The sequence below is a fragment of the Aspergillus costaricaensis genome (assembly GCF_003184835.1).
Source record: "Aspergillus costaricaensis CBS 115574 unplaced genomic scaffold BO79scaffold_32, whole genome shotgun sequence".
NCBI classification, from domain to species: Eukaryota; Fungi; Ascomycota; class Eurotiomycetes; order Eurotiales; family Aspergillaceae; genus Aspergillus; species Aspergillus costaricensis.
Window position 1 is genome coordinate 181,880 of NW_020291832.1, and position 21,711 is coordinate 203,590.

The 21,711-nt window shown below is 49.6% G+C and overlaps 8 protein-coding genes across 8 annotated transcripts; 3 read left to right on the forward strand and 5 right to left on the reverse strand.

Annotated features, from left to right (window-relative positions):
- Positions 1-3: 3 nt before the first annotated feature.
- Positions 4-2,287, forward strand: BO79DRAFT_273452 (calpain-like protein). Its single transcript, XM_025687511.1, has 6 exons — positions 4-169; positions 220-486; positions 536-796; positions 846-951; positions 1,008-1,190; positions 1,245-2,287. Exons 2-6 carry the CDS (start codon positions 248-250, stop codon positions 2,223-2,225), a joined length of 1,770 nt encoding a protein of 589 aa, XP_025536204.1. The 5' UTR covers positions 4-169; positions 220-247; the 3' UTR covers positions 2,226-2,287.
- Positions 2,288-2,549: 262 nt separating this feature from the next.
- Positions 2,550-3,224, reverse strand: BO79DRAFT_220807 (uncharacterized protein; the record flags this gene model as incomplete). Its single annotated transcript, XM_025683499.1, has 3 exons — positions 2,550-2,700; positions 2,838-3,019; positions 3,051-3,224. The coding sequence occupies 3 exons, from the start codon at positions 3,222-3,224 to the stop codon at positions 2,550-2,552; spliced, it is 507 nt and encodes a 168-aa protein (XP_025536205.1).
- Positions 3,225-3,788: 564 nt separating this feature from the next.
- On the forward strand, positions 3,789-4,214 carry BO79DRAFT_258372 (uncharacterized protein; the record flags this gene model as incomplete). Its single annotated transcript, XM_025686298.1, has 3 exons — positions 3,789-3,806; positions 3,877-4,011; positions 4,077-4,214. The coding sequence occupies 3 exons, from the start codon at positions 3,789-3,791 to the stop codon at positions 4,212-4,214; spliced, it is 291 nt and encodes a 96-aa protein (XP_025536206.1).
- Positions 4,215-4,352: 138 nt separating this feature from the next.
- Positions 4,353-6,181, reverse strand: BO79DRAFT_239906 (uncharacterized protein; the record flags this gene model as incomplete). The annotated part of the gene is made up of 2 exons (XM_025684970.1): positions 4,353-5,592; positions 6,153-6,181. The coding sequence occupies 2 exons, from the start codon at positions 6,179-6,181 to the stop codon at positions 4,353-4,355; spliced, it is 1,269 nt and encodes a 422-aa protein (XP_025536207.1).
- Positions 6,182-10,390: 4,209 nt separating this feature from the next.
- On the reverse strand, positions 10,391-13,837 carry BO79DRAFT_289877 (transcription factor domain-containing protein). The gene is made up of 8 exons (XM_025688826.1): positions 13,614-13,837; positions 13,454-13,536; positions 12,281-13,261; positions 12,024-12,232; positions 11,841-11,973; positions 11,559-11,783; positions 11,352-11,507; positions 10,391-11,291 (listed from the first exon to the last, which is right to left on the reverse strand). The coding sequence occupies exons 1-8, from the start codon at positions 13,698-13,700 to the stop codon at positions 10,424-10,426; spliced, it is 2,742 nt and encodes a 913-aa protein (XP_025536208.1). The 5' UTR covers positions 13,701-13,837; the 3' UTR covers positions 10,391-10,423.
- A 345-nt stretch (positions 13,838-14,182) lies between these two features.
- Positions 14,183-15,443, reverse strand: BO79DRAFT_210870 (lactoylglutathione lyase GLO1). Its single transcript, XM_025682904.1, has 4 exons — positions 15,374-15,443; positions 15,273-15,308; positions 14,497-15,207; positions 14,183-14,412 (listed from the first exon to the last, which is right to left on the reverse strand). Exons 1-4 carry the CDS (start codon positions 15,405-15,407, stop codon positions 14,237-14,239), a joined length of 957 nt encoding a protein of 318 aa, XP_025536209.1. The 5' UTR covers positions 15,408-15,443; the 3' UTR covers positions 14,183-14,236.
- A 1,234-nt stretch (positions 15,444-16,677) lies between these two features.
- On the forward strand, positions 16,678-18,235 carry BO79DRAFT_247572 (uncharacterized protein). Its single transcript, XM_025685655.1, has 2 exons — positions 16,678-17,272; positions 17,329-18,235. Exons 1-2 carry the CDS (start codon positions 16,875-16,877, stop codon positions 17,942-17,944), a joined length of 1,014 nt encoding a protein of 337 aa, XP_025536210.1. The 5' UTR covers positions 16,678-16,874; the 3' UTR covers positions 17,945-18,235.
- Positions 18,236-18,524: 289 nt separating this feature from the next.
- BO79DRAFT_47324 (PH domain protein) lies at positions 18,525-20,646 on the reverse strand. Its single transcript, XM_025689300.1, has 4 exons — positions 20,255-20,646; positions 20,063-20,188; positions 19,893-19,985; positions 18,525-19,835 (listed from the first exon to the last, which is right to left on the reverse strand). The coding sequence occupies exons 1-4, from the start codon at positions 20,387-20,389 to the stop codon at positions 18,666-18,668; spliced, it is 1,524 nt and encodes a 507-aa protein (XP_025536211.1). The 5' UTR covers positions 20,390-20,646; the 3' UTR covers positions 18,525-18,665.
- Between the last annotated feature and the right edge of the window lie 1,065 nt (positions 20,647-21,711).

Sequence of the window (21,711 nt, forward strand, 5' to 3'; positions counted from 1 at the left end):
TTATTCTACATCAACGGGCCCACTGCCTCGGACGTTCGTCAAGGTCGCGATGGCGACTGTTGGTTCATGGCTGCGCTGTGTACCATGGGCAACAAACAAGGGTTGATCGAGAAGATCTGTGTCGCTCGCAATGAGAAAATTGGAGTGTATGGGTTCTTGTTCTACAGAGGTGAGCTATTGTCCGGATTGAAGGGCATTAAAACGCTAACCTCCTCCTAGAACGGTGAATGGCAGCAATGCATCGTGGATGACAAACTTTATCTTCGTGCCGCCGATTACGACGAGTCTGTGGAGGAACGATCAATCTGGGATGATATCAATCGAATCGATAACAGAGGAAGAGTATCGTAAAGTTTGGCAGACTGGATCGCGGGCTCTTTATTTCGCTCAATGCGCAGATGAAAATGAGACCTGGCTGCCGTTGCTGGAAAAGGCTTATGCTAAGGCTCACGGCGATTACTCCGCCATCGAAGGCGGGTTTGTTGGGTAAAACATTCCCAGATATCTATTTCACTCAGAGGCTAACATTTTCCAGGGAGGCGCTCGAGGACCTCACCGGGGGTGTGACATCTGACGTACTCACCAGCAACATTCTGGATAAGGACCGGTTTTGGAAAAAAGAGCTCATGCACGTCAACCAGGAGTTTCTCTTCGGCTGCGGCACGGGTATATTTGCCAACTGGCTGGAGCCGGAATATACTGGGCCTCCGAGAGATAGGAAAGGTATCTGTGAGAACCACTCATACTCGATTATGGAAGCGAGGGAAGTTGATGGTCAGCGTTTGTTACGGCTAAGGTACGTATAAGCACTTTTCTATCATAGAAAGATAGCTTACACAATCCAGAAACCCCTGGGGTAAAAAGGAATGGACAGGAGCGTGGAGCGATGGCTCCGAGCAATGGACACCAGAATGGATGGAGAAACTGGGACACAGGTTTGGCAATGACGGCGTAAGTCACCTACCTTTTTTGTGTAAAGCCATACTTACAGTTCCAAGTTCTTCTAGATTTCCTACGATGGCCTCCTCAAGAAATATCAACACTTCGACCGAATCCGTCTTTTCAACGACGACTGGACCGTAACCCAGCAATGGACAAGCCTGAACGTCCCGTGGTCGGCAACGTACCACAGCACAAAGTTTGTACTAGAAGTGAAGACAGCTGGACCTGCCGTGATCGTTCTCTCCCAGGTGCGCACAACCCATAACCTCAACCCTCCTAACTCAACTAACCATACCCCCAAGCTCGACGAACGATACTACAAAGGTCTATCCGGCGAATACGACTTCGACCTCAAATTCCGACTCCAGAAAGAAGGCGAAGATGACTACTTCGTTCGCAGCCACGGCAACGAGCTAATGTGGCGATCCGTTAATGTCGAAGTCGACCTCGAAGCCGGACGCTACCACGTCCTCATGAAAGTCACAGCATACCGAAACAAAGAGAAGCCCCCTGTCGAAGAAGTCGTCCGTCGACTAGCTCCCACTCGGCGCAGCAAGCTACTTCAAATCGGCCTTTCCTACGACCTAGCGCACGCAAAGGGTATCGTTCACGAAACCGAAAAGGGGAAACGAGCACGACAAGAACGCGAAGACCGGCGAAAAGCAGCTGAACGCAGGAAACGGAGAGAAGAGACTAAGGAGAGATTGCAGAAAGAGTGGGTCCGGGCGAGGAAGCTCGAAGCCAGACATAAGAGACTCGATGCAAGACTCGCTACTAAATCTGGCAAAAAACAGCAACAACTTATCAGGGAAGACAGCCCGTCTGAGGAAGTTGTTCCCGATGGGCCCGTGCAACCACCCGTCAACGAACTTGAGCTCCCTGGGAAAGCCACTATACCTTCTGTCTCACTTGAGGACGGTCATGTCCCGGACCACTGCGTTCGAAGCAAAAGCAAGACTTCTCTATCCGTCCGGGTCAAGAACCCTTCTTCAGATCATGCTGCAAACGCCGAATTCCTGGAGGGATTCGAATTTGACTCTGAACTCGATATGTCTTCAGACGAAGAGCCAGTTGAAGAAATCCGCACACCAGTCAAATCCGTTAGCAGCGCCGGCGAAGGCGATGCCAATAGCGATCCATGGAATGCCGTCTGTGTGGTTGGCTTGCGGGTTTACTCGAAAGATCCTCAGTTGTCTCTGGAGGTTCTGCGTCCCGTGCCGGAGGATGATGTCGAGGCGTCACTTGACATGGATGATCCGTCGGCGAGTGCAGCTACCGAATAAGTTCCAAATTGGCCCGGGGATTGGTTGTAGATGTGGTTCCATCATATTTATATAGAATTCGGTTTTCAGTTTGTCTCATTGTCTATTATCTCGTAGGCAACCTCGGCGCATATAATATAGCTCGTATACAAAATGTATTCATCCAATCCAGCAAACCGAATCCATCAGTCACAATTCAGCCCCAGCTAATTGAGCCTAACACAATATATTGCTTTCATATCCATACTAAATAATCAGTGTGGTTTATAAGGCCTATAAACACACAACTATTGCACTTCTGCCCACAATGATTAGTGACGCATACTTGAAGATGCCTTTCTAACATCAGAGACGAACCCCATATCCCATTGCCCCGACTAAGTACTTGGACTTCCTGCTCCCGGACAAGCCGAAAAGAGGATGCCCCAGTCCGGGCCAGCCGAACTGAGGGGAAATGACACAGATGTGACAAGCGGACGGCACCAAGCCCGTAGTCCTGGTAGATAAAAAGTATGTCCCAAGTGTCATCCCCATTTGCCGTCGCAGAAACCAACCCAATCAGGTGTTGATTCTGATTCATAAATAAATAAGACGTAAAATCGAGCACGAGACCGAACTGCTGCAATTCCGTACATGGTCTGTACGTTGCCTAGCCTGTTTCTGAAGGCTAACATGTTGTCTTTTTGGAGCTGTTGCCGGGCTCCATTCCACTTATGCTGGGTCGGGGCCCTTCCTGTGGGCTTCTTGGCTTCGACCACTATGACCTCGTGGAAGCCATTGTTCCTAGAATTGACCATAGAGACATCAGCCTTACTCTTCGACGGAGGGTAATTAAGGTATTCTTACCTCTCTACAGTGTAATGAGAGGTTCGGAAGTAATGCTGCAGGATATTCTGCCAGACATGGTCGACCGGCTTCTGAGGCTGATGCTGGCCTATTGCTAAGTATTTGCGATATATACCTCCGGATCGGAGGGCTCTGGTAGTACCGTAAGGTTTGAGGTGGGGGACCCTGCTGCATCTTGAACTGATGTTATGAGAGTCGACGTTTAGAGGAATCCCTTTTGCAAGATTGTTAGAGAAAGAAATGTTGTGAGACGCCGAATCAAGAGAGGTGCAAGAAGTGGGGAATGCTTTTTCGGTATATAAACATAACTATAGTGCTACCTGACTACTAGTTTCGGATTTCTGTTGCTATTCACTACTCAGTATCTTATTCACTCATAGCACCAACATCCAAAAGTCTCACCGTCAACAAATGAGTGTTGCCTTCCTCAATCATATTCCACTCAGAAGGACCCAATGTTCAACATCGTGCTACTAGAAATGCACCACTGATATTAAGCCCTTGCTCTTTGCAGGTTGAGCAATTAGTCTGTCCTATATCTGCCCCTACGAGTAGGTGCTGCAAATCTTGTGTACGGCCTACATGCCTGGGTAGTAAAGGTTTGGCTTACTTTATTCTACCTACTATTCACCCTGCTGAACTTTGTTGAGTTTATTAGGGAGCTTCGAAGCTTACTTCAATTCCTGTCACTATTATATCGGCCCCTCCCTCCCAGAAATCGAGTCCTTCTTGATAAAAATGGAACATCCTACCCAAGTATGTCTTATCTATTCAAGAATATGAACTACATTATAAGATATGATACTAATCTTGGCGGCGTGCATAGGCCATCTTCCACAACGCTGTTTTCCTCGCTGGGAGTTTCTCTGGGGCTGGTCCCCGCAAACGTGCCCGGGTTGAGAAGCCGAAGAAGCCTGCCAAAGAGCAGAGAGACATCACGAAGATGTCCGCCGCGGAGAAGGTAATATCAACTCGCCTTAAAAAGATAAAGTCAATATAAGCATATTCTAATATCTGGATCTAAAGAAGAAGGAGATTGCCCGCCTCCAAGCCGCAATCAAGAAGGAGGAGGAGGAGCTAGAGAGGAAGAGGGAGAAGATCGCGGCCCTGGAGGCCTCAATTCTGGCTGATGAGGCCGACGACAAACTTATGATTGAAGAATGAGGCTTCTTTTTTGTTTCCTTTTCCTTGTTTTCCTTTTTTTTTTTTTTTTTTTTTTTTTTTTTTTCAACGTTAAAAAACAATCAATGGCATATTTTATTCGCCCTATATATCCAGCGTAGCAAGGAGTATACTACGTCTTCAATCCGACGTCTTTTCCCGTAACCAGAGGCCCGCCAATCCCCTTTCATCCTGCGAGTACCGAGTGAGAGTCACTCTCCTCTCACTGTATCCCTTTTCACGCCCCCAAAAGCAAGATCTTCGCATGACATCGACCATGTCATGGGCCTGCTGTAACAACACACTGGGCGTTTTATTTCTCTTTGTAGAGGACCCTTTGTGCTGCCTCCCTTCCGAGTTGCCGTTTTGGTCCTCAGATTCAGGCACAGCTTGAGTAAATATTCTCACCCAAGGGAGTTCCATTTCCAGCCGCTTAACCCCATGGCTAGGACTCTGCCACGCCGGACCACTATTCCCGTAATCGAGACCGAAAGGAGGCCATCGGGAGAGCGCCTTTCGCCGACGAGGAGGACTTCGTTTCGTCTCACTGCCCGTAGACTCTGACTCACTCATGCTATCCTCTTCCCCGATATACACGTCCCAGAAATAATCGATGAGATCATCCTCCGTGGATACACTTTCTCTCGCCTTCAAAACAGGGATCGGGTACTCCGGACCGGTAAGATACTCCGGAAAGAAACGAGGAACATTCTTCCCTGGCGAGCGAAGAAATAGCAATGGTGACGCAAATGCGTCGAAATATCTCTCGGGAGTGGAGAAGAATCCTTTTCTTGCTTTAAGAAGAGGGACAAGATCGTGGGGCGCAGTTCCTCCTCCGCGGGGGCCTTTTCTGCTTCTGCTTGGGACATTTCCATTAGCATTATTGGAGGGCGGTCGCTGAGTGCAATGCTCATCAAGCGAGGTCCAGTCGCAGATGGGGTCAATGGCCGCTACTGCGTGGATGGATCGTGCTTCTGTAAGGGAAAGCATGAGTGCGAGCGAGCCGCCGATGTGCGTGCCTAGGACTCCTAGGCGCTGGGGCTGAAGGGTCTGCAGAACCCAGTCAAACCCGGCGAGCGTGTCATGGATGGGTGTAGGGAATTTGTATGGGTTTTGGTTGAGGGTTAGTTCGTTGGGAGTAGCTGGGGAAATTCCCAGACGGTAGTTAACTGTTACTATTGTCGAGGACGTGATGGACGCTATTTGTGACAGTCGCTCAGCTTCTGCAGTGGGTGCATTTTCGTCGCTATCAGCTGCCTGAGGAATAGCATCTCTAGATGATTGAGAATGAGGTAGGTTGAAGATTGGGCCTGCAGGAAGGTTGATAATAACGCGCTCATTGGGTCGTTTTGTCAGTGAGTTAGAGTTAGGTGGGGTTATTCTTCGTTCGCTATCAGTACTGAGGCTGAATTGTCTTCTGCGGTATATCTATCAACCTACTTGAGTGCTATGGAACCGTTGTTTCCAACTGGAATGTTGACACTATGGCTGTTATGGGAGAATAATGCGCGTCGCACCCATTTGCTAGATCGTAGATGATCGTGTCCATGTATGACACGGTAGCTACATAATGCAGGAGAGAAAAAACAGAATTTTGATGCAGAATACCTGCATAGAATCATGTCATAAAGTGGAAGCGAGACGATGCGAGATAGAGGATGGAAAAGGAGCTGTTGAGTAGTAGTTGCAACTATACCCGTTACGGGTCGCAGCTCGGCGTGGCCTAACTTAACTCCGACCGCGTACTTTGAGGATGTCAATAACCATATTCTATGTTTCTACCATTTCATACCTACTGGTAGTTTCAGGGTGCATTGGGGCTATCTAGGTAGACAGAGTAGTTCTTATAGATTATTATAAGGGATTATTCGCTAGTGTCTAACTAGTCAGTTAACATCCAGTTATGTCTTGGCATTATGTGTATGCATGACCCCTACTTACTTATACCATATTGTTTGCAGGAGGCACATTGTCAGCTTCGAAGTCCCGCAAGGGGATATCACGACCCAATGAGGGCCTTGCGTTTAGTCTCAGGACTTCATCGAGATTTCGGGGCGTGTAAGCCCTCTGTGGGGCTGGAGCTGGCCATCTATATATATAGGTACATAGTATTGAGTTAGCTGTATTGCTCTTGGAAAGCCTTCAAATGGTATATTAGAAGTATGAGGAAGGGAAAAAGAAGTAGTATAAGGAGGAGAAAAAGAAACTTGTGCCACAGGACACTTCGGTTTGACGTGCCTTCTATTGATGTATTTCACGAAAGCGTAACAAGCCATTCCGAGGAGCACACTGGTGAAGCAAAGGCCCGCACACAGGGCACCAACAGCGAGGTTGTGCGACATATCGCTTGATGTAGTAGTGTAGTTACTATGAAGAACTAGTAAAATCCCATAGGATTGTTTGAACATAATCAACTCTCCCGGGCAAGGCCTGCACCTTCCCATTCGGGAAGGAAGGCGAAGCGGAAAGGAACTTGTAGACTAACCCCCACTTACCATCATTGACAGTCAATAACCCCATTTCATATCTACTGATAATCTCAAGCTTATTGAGCCTTTTTAGGTAGGAAGAATTGTAGTCAGCAACTTGTATTGTTAAGATTCACCGGTTTGTGTGACTAGGGTTCATCATCATGGTCACGATGATATTGACCTTTAGACCAATTCGCACCCAAATATAAAGTCCCAAACCCTTCCAATCGCATACGGATCACTGGAATTGTTCCGATCAAACCCAGCCCTTGCCAGTCCCTGATCCTCCGGAGTATTAAGCTCGAATCCCCGAGCCCGGATACAACATCCGCACTGAGCCGTACAATGACCCAAGGCATAAGGTCGGTCCTTGCTCCGTGGCCTCTCACAACATCCACAGTCGCGGCCACAGCATCCTCCTCTCCCAGCACAGTCCCGACGAAGATTCAATGTCATGCGCCCTTCAGGGTGCTCCCATCTTGTACTTAGCGCGCGTCCACAAGGCGAATTTGGAACTCTCAGACCGTAGATATATTGTTCTCTTTCGGTCCGCCAGAGCTCGCGAGTCAGCTCATCTAGTTCTTTGTACCAAGCCTCGAGTTGCTCCTGTTCATCCTCAGATAGCTGCGTTTTAGTAATTCGCTGACATTCCGCTTTCAAGAATGCTTCCCTTTGCAGAATTTCACGATGACGCATATCATTTTCAAGCAGAAAAAGCACAGCCTCGCAAGTTTTTGTGCAATCTATCATCTGCCAAATGACTTGCTTATAGCGCATTCGTTGAGCCGTCTTCCATCTTCCGGTACGCTCGAGATGGTTTTCTATCTTTATCAGAACTGGCTCGGCCCGGCGGGCAAGTGACCGTCTGAGTAGTCGCAGTAAGCTACTCATCTGGAATGTATGATCGGGGTGGTCGTTGTGGTAGATCATGATCAGACGGTTCCTTAGCAAGAATCTTTTTGAGAAAAGCATTCGAATTGTTCAGAAAATTCTCCTATTTATGAGTCGACGATTATGGCAGTATTATGTCATTGTGAAGCTATATACTGTTCATCAAGACGTGATGATGACCGACATGATCACTCTATACCAGCTGAGGTAGGGCATCTCTTCTTGACATTCTAGAGACTATATGCACCTTCCGAATGGGAAGGAAGGCACTAGTCCTTAATTGAACTTACATCCCTCAACAACTACTACTGCTACCTGTTTGAACAATCTTAAGGGCTTTCACTAGTTCTGCATAATATATTACACCGCAGCAAAATACAAGTCGCACAAGCTCTTGCCCGTTTTTCCTCTGATTCAGAAAAGGTACAGCCGATAGATGAAGTTATCCAGTACTACTAGCTCCTCACCGGGGATCTCCATATCACCTCCGCCCTGGCTCCTCAATTCTTTGCAATATCTTGCACGGAACAAGCTCTTCGTTGCTGTTCTGTGTGCAGCCATTTTACTCACCTGGGTGCTCCTCCTCGAAGTGGCCATTTATGCTTCCGTAAAGTTCATTGATAGAAGGTACGTCAACTTAAAATATGTTGTGGGACAGACCCCTCTCTCTCCCTCCCCCTCTCTCCCCCTTCAAGTATACCTGGAGGGTTTTCCACGAGGGACAGGGCTAATTTACGATGTATCTATGTATATAGATAGCCGACTCCAACCCCACTGAGGGCTTACACGCCCCAAACTCTTGAGGAAGTCCTGATATTGAATTTAAGACGGCCAGTTGGTAGTTATACAGTTATAAACCCGTTGGGGCTTTGGGGGCAGATGCTATGCCTTCTACAAATGTGGCATAAGATGGGAACAGCCGGAACTGAGGCAAGGCCTAGCTCTTTGGTTTCTTGCAATATCTTATGGGGAACAAGCTGATTGTTGTTGTTCTGCATGGTCTACTACAGCAGGTGTGAACGGGCGCACCTCGTTACGTAGCTATAGATTCTTCTTTTCTTGTAGTATCTTTGTATGACACGAACATATATATTGCTGCTTTCTATCATCAAAAGAGACATCCCATCGTCTATGTAGCCTTCGATATATGCCAAAAACTTTAATTTGCCGATCAAGACGAATCTGACTTCATTTTAACGCCCTCTTACTGTGACCTCACCTGTCTCTCCTTCCTCTACTCAGAGGAAGTCTACGCATCTTGATTGCGTCACAAAGATGACCATTCCTTGACTGCTCCTGGTAGATTATCAATGTTGATTACCAAATCCTTTAGTAACTTCCTCTATGGGAGGTTTCGCTTGGAGCAAACCTCAATATCAAAGAAAGAAGGAAGCTGGCAGGCGTGGCGTCGTCGCTTCCCTATTCTGCACTAGTTGCCACTTTTAGGCCATTGTTGGACATTGACATGGAAGGTCCTGCTAGTAATGGTGCAAATGCAACTGCCACATGAATCGAAACCAAGGATATATTAAGGCTCCATTGAGGAAAGTACACAGTCGTTCCTACTTGCTCCCTAGCAACCAGGTTACTTGCAACATAACATCCAGGAACGGAACTTATAGACTAACACACACTTACCATCATCGACACTGGTTTAACACTGAAGTTGCTTTGAGAGTCATCTTCTGTTTCTTTTATCTTCCAGCACCCAGTGGCCAAAGCGACAGCGCTTCAGTATTCCACTGGAATTCATAGCCTCAGCCTGTGGTCATAGCCATTACAGCATTGGCGGTGCAACGATAACATGCTTAGTATGTTATACTCCAAGTCCATGACAGACACCCATTAGACTGACTCAACTATGTCTCTTCGATCAGACAGCTAACATCTTCTCTACTTTCCCCCAGCACGCGTGCCCGCCGGGCCAGATGTACTTCCATAGCGGAGGCAGAACACCTCCAAGCAACACAAACCAACATATTGCCGACATTAGGCAACAAACCTTTCATTATGTTGCATGGAGAGCACCGGCTCTCATGCCCAGATGAACGCGCCCGCGAAATCAGGCAAAAGCCAATATATCCACGAGGGGAAATCCTTCCGGCAAGGTTAGCTTCCATGTTACTCCTGCGCATAACAGGAAAGGAAAAATCCCGAGCGAAACTAACAAGCCACATTTGGCAGGACTGGAAACTCTCTTAGCTCCCATGGCTCCAGCCATTATCGGGGTGGCCACCTATGGAATCCCATGCTTCTCTTTGAATAGGTGGCCACCCCGGGTGCCTGTTGCCCCCTACCAGCCCCAAACACTGGAGGAAGTTCAGTCGATGAATGAGCGTCCGAAGAGGGGGGTTCCGGGGTGGAAAGCCCTGAAAGCCCTCGCAAGAGGTTTGAAGAAAATTTGGGTTTTTTCTAAGAAAAGGGGGAAAAAATTATATTTCTATACCAAGTCGACTGCCCATCCTGGGCAAAACACCAATGGCACAGCGGATAGTACTGATCTCCAACAAATGGATCCCCAACGAACGGATACTATCCAACAAACGAATTCTCGAAATACGGTTCAAAATAACACTAATTCGATTTAATTCGAGTTGGACCAAATTTACACTTACACACAATGCAACGGCGTGTGTTAAGTATGAGGAAGATTACGTGGTGTTGATAAGGAAGGGACCGTACGAAGAGGCCGCAAAGCAAGCGAATGGTTAGGTAAAACCCTTGGGCTTCTAGAACATTGATAAGACCAGTAGGCTGGGTCACCAACAGAAACTAGGAGCCAGTTCTATGAGAAAAAAAGAGAAGTAGTAGTATCGAACATCATTAAGCTATTTGGCATCTATATCTATATCATAACGAGGATCCTCCGAAAGTAGTGGTCCCGTTAGGCGAATCCCACCACGGCTCAATATCAGTCAGGCTAGGCAGGGTCGGGTCACTCCCATACGCGGTGCTTGCATTCCCCAGGTGAGGGAATCCACTATCGCCCAAATTCTCGGAGAGCAGCTGCAAATCTGAATCCCGGATCCAGTCCAATTCCCCAGGCTGACATACACCTAATTGCTGTGTCGGGTCAGAGGCTGGTTGTCCCGGTCCTTGATGCAACTGAGACTGTGAGTGGCTGAATGAAAGCCCTGGGGCTGTGATTGAAGACGTATTGTTGAAGGATAGAGGAACAGCGGCTTGGTTCTTCGGAGCGGTAACTCGGGACTTTTTCCGCGAGGCCTCTGCATCTGAAATGCGTCCTGTGGGCTGTTGAGAGGAGAGTTGATGGCGACTCGTTTGGCGCTTCAGTGCCCCGGAGCGTCGCATGTGCGCTTGCCAGCGCCGTTGCAGACTGACTAGGAAGTCACGGGTTCGTTTAGCGTTTTCGAATGACTGGCCTATCTCGTCGAGTGCGCGGAAGCAGAGGTTCAAGTAGGCGACCATTTCTGCGTTGCTGCTAGCGGTGTCTCCGCCTGGTCGGGAACTTGATATGGTGACGTAAAGGAGCATGAGCGCCGCACTGAAGATCATGGCGACGACTTGGTTGTTCATACGCCGGAATGTATAGTGTTTCTCGTATATATGGAGGAGTCGGGCAATTGCTATTGATGACTCGACGCACATCCGTCGAGCGTGGTGATAGCCGGGACCTTGACGCGGGCTGCGGGGTTGAATGTAGCTCTTGGATACCCAGGGTCTGTGGGTGAAGATGACGATTTGATGGTATTGCATGCTATGATCGTGTTAGTATCGAATATAAGCAAAAGTGAGTCGTGGGGGGACGCGAACGTACTGAAGTACTAGGAGGTGAGGTAATTTGGGAACATTATCATTTGCGAGGTCAACATCCAGACTGGATGGCAGATTGGCCTTCCAAGCGAAAAGGTCGTCCGTAACCCTGTGGCAAAGCCTCTGCAGATCATGGCGTGGAATGTCGGAGCAGCCGTAGCTGTATCCCGCGTTAGCATTTGATGAAGGGCATCGGGGGCTGGGAACTTACAGAATGTGGCCGACAGGCGATACGATCTCCCAAAGAACAGCGAATTGGCGGCTTATCAGCTCATTCGGGTTCCTCAATCCGTTCTCCAGTAGGTCTGACTTCATTGGGAGCCCATACGGGTGCCACATGCCTTCCTTTTCAGCTCCTAGATCTGAAGCAGGCTTTGGGATAGTGATATCCCCTGCGTTCATTCGGAAGGGCCTTCCCAGATAAAACCCCCAGAAACTGTACCATCGAATCAGTCTTGGTCTAAATAGGTCCACCATCACAGGGGATACTTACTGATCCGCAGTATAGCTGCCCCAGAATGCAATCCTACGTACATCGGCCTCATGAACGCTTATGTCGCCCTTTTCAACGTAAGGTGTCGTATCCAAATGCAGTCCGAGATCAAATGCAAGTCGCATTGACATCCCTAGACACAGTCAGTAACAAACTTGCAGTTCCCGATATGGTCAAGCTTACCGCTATAGAGCCAACCTCTGGCATCGCGATTGGAGGATCCCTCGTGCGAGCTGAGAATAACAAGAGCTTGGACAGTCGCAACGCAAGGGGAATCCAACTCGATCTCCAGAAGAGCCTTGGCCCTGTCTGCAAAGAACTCCGAAAGCGATTTTGGAAACGTGATGAATGTGGGATGATACCGGGCTTCGAATGCACTACCGATGGCGCACCTAGAAATTGTCAGAACAGGTCACAAATTTAGAGGAGCGGGTACTTACATGGCATTCGTCAGGACCTCCGAATAAAAGGGTGTGTCAATCAAGTCGTTCCTCCATTTCATCCTCGCATCCATATACATATCCTTATCGACCACATAGGTGCTAGGGTTTTGCCAGGTGAAGTAGAGTTCGACAAGGTGGTCCTCGAGGGCCTGGTCAACAGGCTGCCCCACCCGCAGATGGTTCAATATATCCTGTCCGTCATGACGGACGGTCCGTGCATCTGGGCGTTGGCGTTGTTGTGTCGCAGACACGTCCACAAGGTTGAGATTTGAAGTAGCTCCATAGAATCTGAGGTGACCATCTCCGGCGATCTTCAAAGTCCCTATGCGATGCGAAATCTGCTCAATGACATCTTTTTCCGCTTCGTCTTCCTCACCACTATCAGACTCATTGTCTCGGTCCCACGCTTGGCTCAGTAAAACGCCCGGTTGTTGAGTGATGTCTGGTGTGAACTGGAGGCTATCAGGACTAGTACTATTCTCGTTGGAACGATTAGAAGCGCCGTCTATGTTGGCGTATAGAGCATCTAAGCTCTCTGCCGTCGGAAGAGTAAACCCCCAGTGTGTCGAAGGATAATTGGCGGACAACCCCGGGTTCATCGCCAAAGGGTTCATAGACACTTGACTTTTCTCGACCGGTGGTATGAGACCCTGATTAGGAATTACACTGTGCGATGGAGAGGAGACCTTGGGTACATCCTCGGTGCCACCTAGTTGACGACTCAAAGAAGGGAGAGGAGATGGTGTGTGGGCCGGGGATTGAGTAACGGGTTGGGGCTGCGCATTGTTCCCACTAGACGCCACCGAATCCCTCCTTTTCGCTAGCCCCCGAGGGATTTGCAGGGTATCCAGAACCCTGTTCATGCCCGCCTCATCTTCGGGTTTCATTGGGGGCGGTTCCAACCCATGATCGTAGATGAACTGGCATAGTTGGTCTATTCTTGCGGAAAATAACTCCGTCGCGGCGCGGAGAGACACTCTGGCAAGGGTACGGTCAGCCTTGTTTGGCTGCGCGGATAAACAAAATGACGATTTTGATCCTGCGCTGTTCGCTGAAATTTCGATATTCCATCCAGATTTTATCATAAGACGGTCGATACCCAGGACACGAGAGGCAAATTCAACGAGGCCGACGGAGAAAACAGAGAAACAGCGAGCGAGTTAAACCTACTTCCGCTTATCATCACCGTGTTGGTATTTGCAATCCTTTCCCTTCTTCTCGCAATTGTGGCAGTTCGGAGTGGCACCGTCACACTGGGCGAAATTGCGTCAGCATCCGGGGAACATTATACCAAGTCTGATGATAGGATCCAAGCGAAGAGTTCACATACCCTGATCTTGCTCTCCCGACAAGGAACACAAGCGGTGGTGACATGCTTCCGAGGTGCCCGCTTGGGCTTCTCAGACTGCGGCTGCATGGTGATTTCCAGATTTGTTGAGTTGGTGCGACAGCAGCGCGAGAATACCCCGGGGTGTGGGGGGAGGGTGAAGGGAGATAAGTTCAACGAGGAGGGTGAGAAGAAGAAAGCATCCGGTCACCCAACATCGACTGAGGGCAGTCGGACAGCATGCATGGTCTAAGATGCAATTCAGGGAGGAAGAAGGTCATGAGGACAGACGGAGATGGCGCACACCGTCAATAATAATGGTCTGGAGTTCTTGTGCTGGGGGGGAGGGTCTTAGCCCGGTCGGCGACGATGCTCTGGGGAAGTGTTGGCGATCCTCTGATAGGCGGGCCTCCCTGGGAAGCGGGGGATATCCCCCCACCCAGTGGGCCAATCAGCCTCTCGGTAACCCCAAGCATCCCTCAAGGGAAAGAAATCCCGCGCTACTCGACGCTTTCTTTATCTCTACAAGTACATTCAGCGCAAATCGCGCCTTTTCCCGGCAAATACAACAGTGCTAATATCTTCAGTATATGTGCGGCAGGCCGGATAGATACACAATCTCTCTACTACAAGTTACCAGTACGCTTAAGCGCCTCGTTTTGGACAACCTCTACCCAATAGTTATCAGGATCCAGGATGAATGCCACGTACTTCATCCGTCCATCCGTAAGGCGCTTCTTCCAGTTAACGTTCAGAGACTCGAACCGATCACAGGCAGCGTTGAGATCATCGACGGAGACACCTGTAACCACCGGCTGTTAGCGAGTCCTCTATCCTCTGCGGGAAACTGACCCATTAGGCGGGGTCAACATAGAGAATGACTTACAGATGTGTCCGAAACCTTGCGGTTCCGTGTTACCGTTGTGATAAACCGGGCCCTCTTGCTTCTCCGTGCCATAGTTCCAGGTGAGCTCCAGCAGACCCTCCCACTCAGAGACCGGGTTGGTGGCACCCTCTCGCTTCTCAGGGTTGGCACCAGGGTAGCCCAGGAAGTAAAGGTTGAATCCAGCATCCTTGTTCTCAATGGTGCGCAGCAAAGTCATTCCAAAGACTTCCTGGTAGTACTTGACGCTAGTCTCGGCGCACTTGACACGGAGCATGGTGTGGTTCAGGCGGTAGGTGGAGGGATCGGTGGTGGTGCCAACATCCTCATTGTGACGGCGGATAATCTCGACCCAGTATCCATCGGGATCCTTGACAAACGCGATGTGACGCATACGGCCCTCGGTAAGCTTCTTCTGGAAGGGGTATCCGGCATCCTCCAGTCGCTTGCAGGCAGCTTCGATGTTGTCCACAGAGACAGCAATGTGTCCAAAACCGCGGTAGGGCTCAGTGTTACCGTTGACCACGCTGTAGTTGGGGTCATTCTCCGTGCCATGGTTATGGGTGAGCTCCAAGACGCCGTTGCGGTCGGTGAAGTGACGGTCACCCTGGAGAGATTGAGGGCCATCGTAGGCAAGGAAGTAGAGGGAGAACTTGTTCTCGGGGAAGTCGATCTGGTTAACCTTGTTGAGACCCAGGTACTGGTAGAATTCCACTAAGCGATAGCGACAGATGAGTATATGAGGCACCTCTGAAGCCTACTATGAAAGGCGAACATACAAGACTTCTTCGGGTCCTTGACCCGAAGCATGGTGTCTGTCGTACAGGCACATTGTTAGCTCCAGACCGGACTGATGATCAGGGCAAAGGGAGCCACTAACGGTTAAGCTTATACTTGGAAGTGTCTGTCGCCATGGTTGCGAGGGTTCGATTGGTTCCTACATCTCCTGTGGTAAGCTTCTGGAATCGATCCGAGTGGGGAAGCTAATCTCTGGAAATGATGGAGGCACGTACCAGGGACGATGGAGAATCTTGGGACGAGGACCCTGAGGAAAGATGAGCGAAAAGCGGGAAGCGAAAACATGAAGGGAGGAGGGGAAAAGGAAACAGAAAGAAAGATGGCTTGTTTGGATTAGTGAGCGGCGTGTGAGGAGACCCGAAAAAAAGGTGGGGGTTCCACCTGCCTATGACGCTATCCAAACAGGCCCGCCTAAAGCTTGCATTAATAATCGCATTTCTTTTGAATTTCGCATATGTCAATGTCTAAAATTGGCTTCTAGAATACTTTGCGCAGTCTCCAGATCTATTATATACTCGAAAGGTCTACAGTGTTGTGAGCAGACTTAACCAACAGTGGAGATAAGAAATCCGAACCAAAAGAGGGGAAGGATATATACTAGTGCGGCGGGCATAGATAGTATGACACACTAAATGAACAATTGCCAATTCAGTACCAACTGCACACTGAATCGCATAAACCTCCTGCTAAGAGTACTACTTGCGACTATAGGTTCATGTTTTGGGGAATAATTCCCTGCCGAGACAAGCGAGACCATATTACTAGTAGTAGAGTATAGATGGTTCGGTCTTTAATACTCCGTTTACTATCTATGACAGTTGGGCAAGGCGGTGAGAAGCGGGATACCCCATACTTCTTTTCTGCCGCCCACCTTTCCACTTACTCCGACAAAGCATCTCCAACTCCCTCTTTCCCTCGCCTTGGCTGATCCTAGTCGTTCACTTTGCAACCTCCTCGTGTCTTCAATTCCCTAGCGCAGGCCGCTCTCGCCCTCTATAAGGTTTGTGTTTTTCTTTTTCTTCCCGTATCCTTTTGTGTCCCTTTGGCTTTAATCCCCAGGGATCGTCATCCTCCGCCCAAGCGATCTTCGCTTTCGCCCCAGACATCGGCCTTGTCGGCCATTGACTGCCGCCTTTTGTTTCTTTTTCCTCTTCCTTTCCTCCTTTCCCTCCCACATTATGCTATTTTCGTGTCCTTACCTCGTTCCATTGCTGTCGTGGCCAGTGGCCCCCGGCTGTGACATTCCTCCGTGAAACATCCCCCACGCCTCGCTTCCTGCGTTCTGGAACGTCAGATGAATCATACCACGCCTCATTTGACCATGAGATCCGGACTTCGGCATCAGCCTTGGACAGGAGATCCAACTTGATTAGTTGTGTCTTTAAGCCAAAGTGGCAGAAGAGGCTCCTTAAAATGATTCACGTTCGTCCTTTGTACTACCGCCGTTTCGTCTTATCTTGGACACTTCACTCTGCTTTCTACCCTTCTACAAAACCCCTTATCAAGCCCATTTTCTCTGCTCTCAAACTCCGATCATCATCTACTACTCTCAATATCCCATAATACATCCTCACTGAGACAATATGGCTGAATATGATCATCCAGTTCGGCCAGGTATCCCCGGTCAAAACCCCAAAGTCCAGCCCGAACCCCCATATCGTCCTTATTGGGCACGAAGCCCCGTTCAGTACGCGCAAGACCTCCTCGGATACTCCGAAGACCCGATCGAATACGATTACAACGACCGTGACTACTGGGACAACTGCTTCTTCTTTCCCGAAGACTGTTCTTGGTCTCCGCCAAAGGGCTGGATTATTGAAAACAAAACACTCGAACAAGACATCGCGCTTGGAGACTGCTACGAGCAGCACAACGAAGGCAACATGATACCCGGTCTTCCGGACATAAAAATGCTGGATGCGGAGGCGCTCAGCGACCTCCTAGAGGATAATTTGTCACCTCCGGAAATCACCTCTATGATGTATGGACATTCCTGCTCCCTCGGCGATGGAGATGCTAATGAACCATGCTTTACAGGGTATTCGCTACCAATGGCGCTATTTTCGCATACGCATCCTCCCTCCCTTCCCGGCAGCTGCGCAATCTGAGCGCAACATACGGTGCGGCGTACACATGCTACGCTAAGAATGCATCATGTGGGAACCTCACTGGCGTGAACCCCGCCAGTCACCCATCATCATACGTGACCACCCCGTCTGTGTCCCTAGGCGATGTCGGGTCTATTGTTTTCGAACTTGACGATTTAGTGGCGGTCGTGACAAGGATCGCAGACAAGGTCCTTCTTGCCGCAGTCGGGCCATCGAAACTGGGAGATGCCGAAGACGCAGCAACACCGAACGGTACACAGAGTCTTTTAAACGGATCCTCACATCCCGGAGGCGACGATGCTGCCAATGATGGGAGGACATATGCCAGTGTTGTAGCAGCCAACGGAGGCCGCCATGGCCCTAGCTCGGACGCGCAGCTCGAAAGCCAGTACGAAATCGACCGGAGCAGTGATCTAGCTCGTCTAGCGACCCTGAACCTCTCCGCCTCACCATCTATCCTGCTCGCGCTGGAGTCCAAATCCGCAGCGCTAGGGAGATTCCTGGGCCAGAAACTGGCAGATCTCGAAAGCCCTGAAGATTTTTAAGCCTGCACACTTTACTTCTCACCCTCAATACCTTTCTTTCCCGTACCTTCGTCTGTATTAACCGCATTTAACTTATATCCTTCGAACTGTATCTATCCGATACGAGCTCCCACGATTCTCCCAGACCTTTTTTACCCCCTTGAGCGTTTCTATTACAACGATGCGATACATCTCTATCTCTATCTATCTTACCTTTTTTATCCTCTTGCGATATATTGAAATAAACATGTATCTTTGAAGACGATGTATACATCCAGAAATACATCCACTCGGATGAATCGATGACTAAATACACTAGCTTGTTCATTCTGTATTACACTCGATATCAGAAACATAAGTAGCAACGAAGATACGTAATGAAAAGGGTATAAACACCGAAGCGCAACTTGAAACCAACCGCAACTCATACAAAATAGTAAAGCCTGCTTTTGGTGGTACATCGAACCAGATTGCAACAGCTTAAAAACTCACGTACATTCGAGATAGCAGCATATTTCTATACTAGATTAGAATCCCCACATGAAGATTATCACATAGACATGGAAAGATAAATACCAAGTGCTATACGCACTACCAATTACGCAAAGAAATAACAGAGAATAGGAAGCCAAAGGATAAAGTTCAATTGCATGCATGCAGCAAAGGGAATATTATACGGGTAGTTAAGTAAGTAAGTTAGTTAGTTGCATATATACCAGAAATAAGAAAAGATAAATAGTTATCACGCCTTATCCTCCGTAGCAGTGGTAGCAGGTGCAGCTGCCGGGGCGGCGGCACCAGAAGCAGTAGGGAGAGTGCCAGAGCCGCTAGTATTAGTACGAGAGACAGCAGCGGGAGTGGTCGGGGACGCAGCGGTGGCTGATTCCTGCTGAGCAGCAGCGGATTCCTTCTCGACGTAAGCGGGGGGCTGGGAGCTCTCGGCCGCAACAGGGCTGGTTGGCGAGGTGGTGGTGCTAGAAGCGAACGTCGGAGCGCGAGTGGCGTCCTTGATGACGGTCCACCATTTCTCGGCCTCGTTGGAGTTGGCGGCCTTGAAGCTCAGCTCGGTGTTGGTGTGGAAGGCGTTTCCGACCTTGCCGCTGGAGACGTCCTTGCCCTTGACGCTGAACTTGGAGCCGTCGATGGCGCCGATGATGCAGTCGGGCAGGTAGAGGGAGAGTTCGGGGGCGGGGTCGCGGCGGAGATCGTCGTTGTCCTTGAACTCGTGGAGGTAGCGGGCGGGGGTAACGACGTAGAAGCCGCTGCTGTAGCCCTTGAGCATGGCGCGGGACTTGCGCTCCAGAGTGCCCTCGATCAAGGGCTTGGTGGCGCGGTGCTCCTGGTTGGGGAAGGTGATGTTGGAGAGGGAGCGCGGCGGGGCGTCGGGGTTGACGAGGATGTGGTCGTTTCTGGTCATGAAGTTGACCCATTCGAAGTCCGGGGGAACCTTTTGCGCGGAGGACAGAATGTCCGTGTACATGGCGCGGTGACGGTCGAGCTGGCCGCCCATGTAGACGACGAACTGCTCCATAGCGCCCTGAACGGTCTGCAGGACATGGGCCTCGAACTGCTGGAAGTTGTTCTGCACAGCGATGAGGTCCTGGCGGTTGTTGTTCTCCTCGATAACCTGCTTGTTCAGGCGGTGGGTGACACCTCGACGGAGAATGTAAGGGTCATGGGCCGTGTCGATCTTGTTATGGGACGCAGCGTCGAGTGTGGCCGTGTGCTGAGCGAGGAGCTCAATGTGCTTCTGAGTGACACCGCGAGCCTTGTCGACAGACTTGGCGCCCTTTGCAGCGCCGTTCTGCAATTCCTTCGACTTGGCCTTGATTTCCTTGTGAAGACGTTCCAAGGTCGGAAGCACGGAGCCCTTGAGGTTTCTCTCAGAGTCAAGGTACAGGTTCACCATGCCCTAGAGCCAGCTGTGAGCTGATGTCGTCATTGTATGTGTGGGTAACTAGGTATTTACCTGAGTGTTGGCGCGGATGTTCTCAAACCAAGAAGAAACGCCGCCAGCGCTCTGGGAGAAATGGTGGCTTTCCCGCAGAGGTTCGTTCACAGTCTGCACGCAAGGAACCCATTGTATTAGTATAAGAGACCGCCAACCCTTCAAGTTGAGCCCAGTGTAGCCAAGCGCACCTTCAAAACCTTCTCGAAGTCCTTGGACTGCGACTTGGACACCTTGGCCGTCGCAGACACATACTCTTCCAAATATCCACACATGTGCTTCCAAGCACGGAGACGCTCGAGGAGGAGGTTCGTGGTCTAAACAGTCGCAAAATCATTAGCCATCTATCACAGAATTCTAGAGAATGTATTCCCATCGCCTACCTCATTGCTATCAGAGCCAGGAATGGCCTCGTCATCACTCATGGAAGTTCGACGACTGACACCAGTCATGGCGCTAGTGACGGTCCCCGAACGCTGAGGGAGCTTATGCTCCACGGGACTGACAGGAGTCGACATGGTTGCTGCTGCGGGGAAGGAGACAAAAAAAAAAAGATGCGACGTGCAACCTCTCTCAGGGACACAGCTGTTCAAGGGAAGAAAAGACGGTCGAACGGCGCGCCCACGAGGAATAAAAACTGCAGTCGGAGCGGTACAGGTGGAGGACACCGGAAGCGCGATCTCCGACTAGTCAAGACGGTTGAATCGGCAGACGGATTAGGGGCTTGTTGGCCTTTGTTGTAGCGGAGGAAGTGGGGCGTGGGCAAGCAGATGCCGGCGAGACAGACGCTCGGAGGAGGAGGAGGAGGAGGAGGTAGGAAAGAGGCGGTATAAGTATATGTGTGATTCGAACAGAAGTGGAAATCGGGATCTGAAAGAGTGAGGAAGAGGAGGGGAATGAAACTATGTGATTGACGTCGATAAATGAGAATAAATCTCTAAGCGCCAAAAGCAATAAATGTGATCAAAAAGGTAGAAAGAATTGTTAACTGGAAAGTAAAGGATCGACCGATGAAGTCACCGCCCAAAGGAGTTTACCCCTCAATGGCGCAAATCAGGATGACCCACGATTTGGTTCGTTCCTTAGATGTTCCCTCCGATTCCGGCAAGGGATCACCGTGAAAAGTTATTCTTCCGGTCGATTGATCGCAGACGATAATGATGATGATGATGATGTGCTGGCCCGTGTAGCATCATCCATCGATTGTCTGCTCTATGATCAGGCCATGCCCACTTCGGAAATGCCACCTCCGCAAGCGGATCCCGACTCAGCCACACTTTTCCAGGGGGAAACTCAACACTCAATGGCCATTCTCCCCCCCTCTGGTTCTTTTGTGGCTACGTCAGAACCGGGAGCTCAACCAAACAATCTCATTCACTCACGCTTCACAATCAAGGTTTTCTTGGCTTTCACGTTTCACTGCATCCCTGGTACTACTTACTCTTTAACACTAAATTAATAAAGTAAGTCTGGTTGCAATGATGGAGTTTAGATCTATTTGCTGTCGTAACGCTAATGCATATGAGAGTATGAAAGTATTATTTAACAGGTACAGTGTATTGCCCCTCACTTTGAAGAGAGGTCTTTTTTGGGGTAACATGTGCATAATTCGTGCCGACACCGGGTCATGAAATATCTGCTCGTAAAGCGCCTGTCATCTCATCATGGATGATGATCAGGGGAGAAAATGAAGAAAGAAATCCTGGACTCCCTGTCCTCCCAGTCAACCCATCCCGTCTATTAGTTGTGAACGCCAGTAAAATAAATCCCCACCCAACGAGTCTAAGTATGTATGCGACTAGCATTCAGAGGCACAACGACAACCCTCCGTGTTTGGTTC

Bases quoted from the DNA above. Each gene is read 5' to 3' on its own strand.
- BO79DRAFT_273452 (XM_025687511.1), top strand. From the start codon at position 248: ATGACAAACTTTATCTTCGTGCCGCCGATTACGACGAGTCTGTGGAGG. The intron at 797-845 runs GTACGTATAAGC...TACACAATCCAG, and splicing joins CAGCGTTTGTTACGGCTAAG to AAACCCCTGGGGTAAAAAGG. The intron at 952-1,007 runs GTAAGTCACCTA...AAGTTCTTCTAG, and splicing joins ACAGGTTTGGCAATGACGGC to ATTTCCTACGATGGCCTCCT.
- BO79DRAFT_289877 (XM_025688826.1), bottom strand. From the start codon at position 13,700: ATGCAGCCGCAGTCTGAGAAGCCCAAGCGGGCACCTCGGAAGCATGTC. The intron at 13,537-13,613 runs GTATGTGAACTC...AATTTCGCCCAG, and splicing joins GTCGGGAGAGCAAGATCAGG to TGTGACGGTGCCACTCCGAA. The intron at 11,508-11,558 runs GTAAGTTCCCAG...CGCGGGATACAG, and splicing joins TCGCCTGTCGGCCACATTCT to CTACGGCTGCTCCGACATTC.
- BO79DRAFT_210870 (XM_025682904.1), bottom strand. From the start codon at position 15,407: ATGGCGACAGACACTTCCAAGTATAAGCTTAACC. The intron at 15,208-15,272 runs GTATGTTCGCCT...GCTATCGCTTAG, and splicing joins CAAGGACCCGAAGAAGTCTT to TGGAATTCTACCAGTACCTG. The intron at 14,413-14,496 runs GTAAGTCATTCT...CGGTGGTTACAG, and splicing joins GCAAGGTTTCGGACACATCT to GTGTCTCCGTCGATGATCTC.
- BO79DRAFT_247572 (XM_025685655.1), top strand. From the start codon at position 16,875: ATGGCTGAATATGATCATCCAGTTCGGCCAGGTATCCCCGGTCAAAAC. The intron at 17,273-17,328 runs GTATGGACATTC...CATGCTTTACAG, and splicing joins CCGGAAATCACCTCTATGAT to GGTATTCGCTACCAATGGCG.
- BO79DRAFT_47324 (XM_025689300.1), bottom strand. From the start codon at position 20,389: ATGTCGACTCCTGTCAGTCCCGTGGAGCATAAGCTCCCTCAGCGTTCG. The intron at 19,986-20,062 runs GTGCGCTTGGCT...CCTTGCGTGCAG, and splicing joins ACTTCGAGAAGGTTTTGAAG to ACTGTGAACGAACCTCTGCG. The intron at 19,836-19,892 runs GTAAATACCTAG...AGCTGGCTCTAG, and splicing joins ACATCCGCGCCAACACTCAG to GGCATGGTGAACCTGTACCT.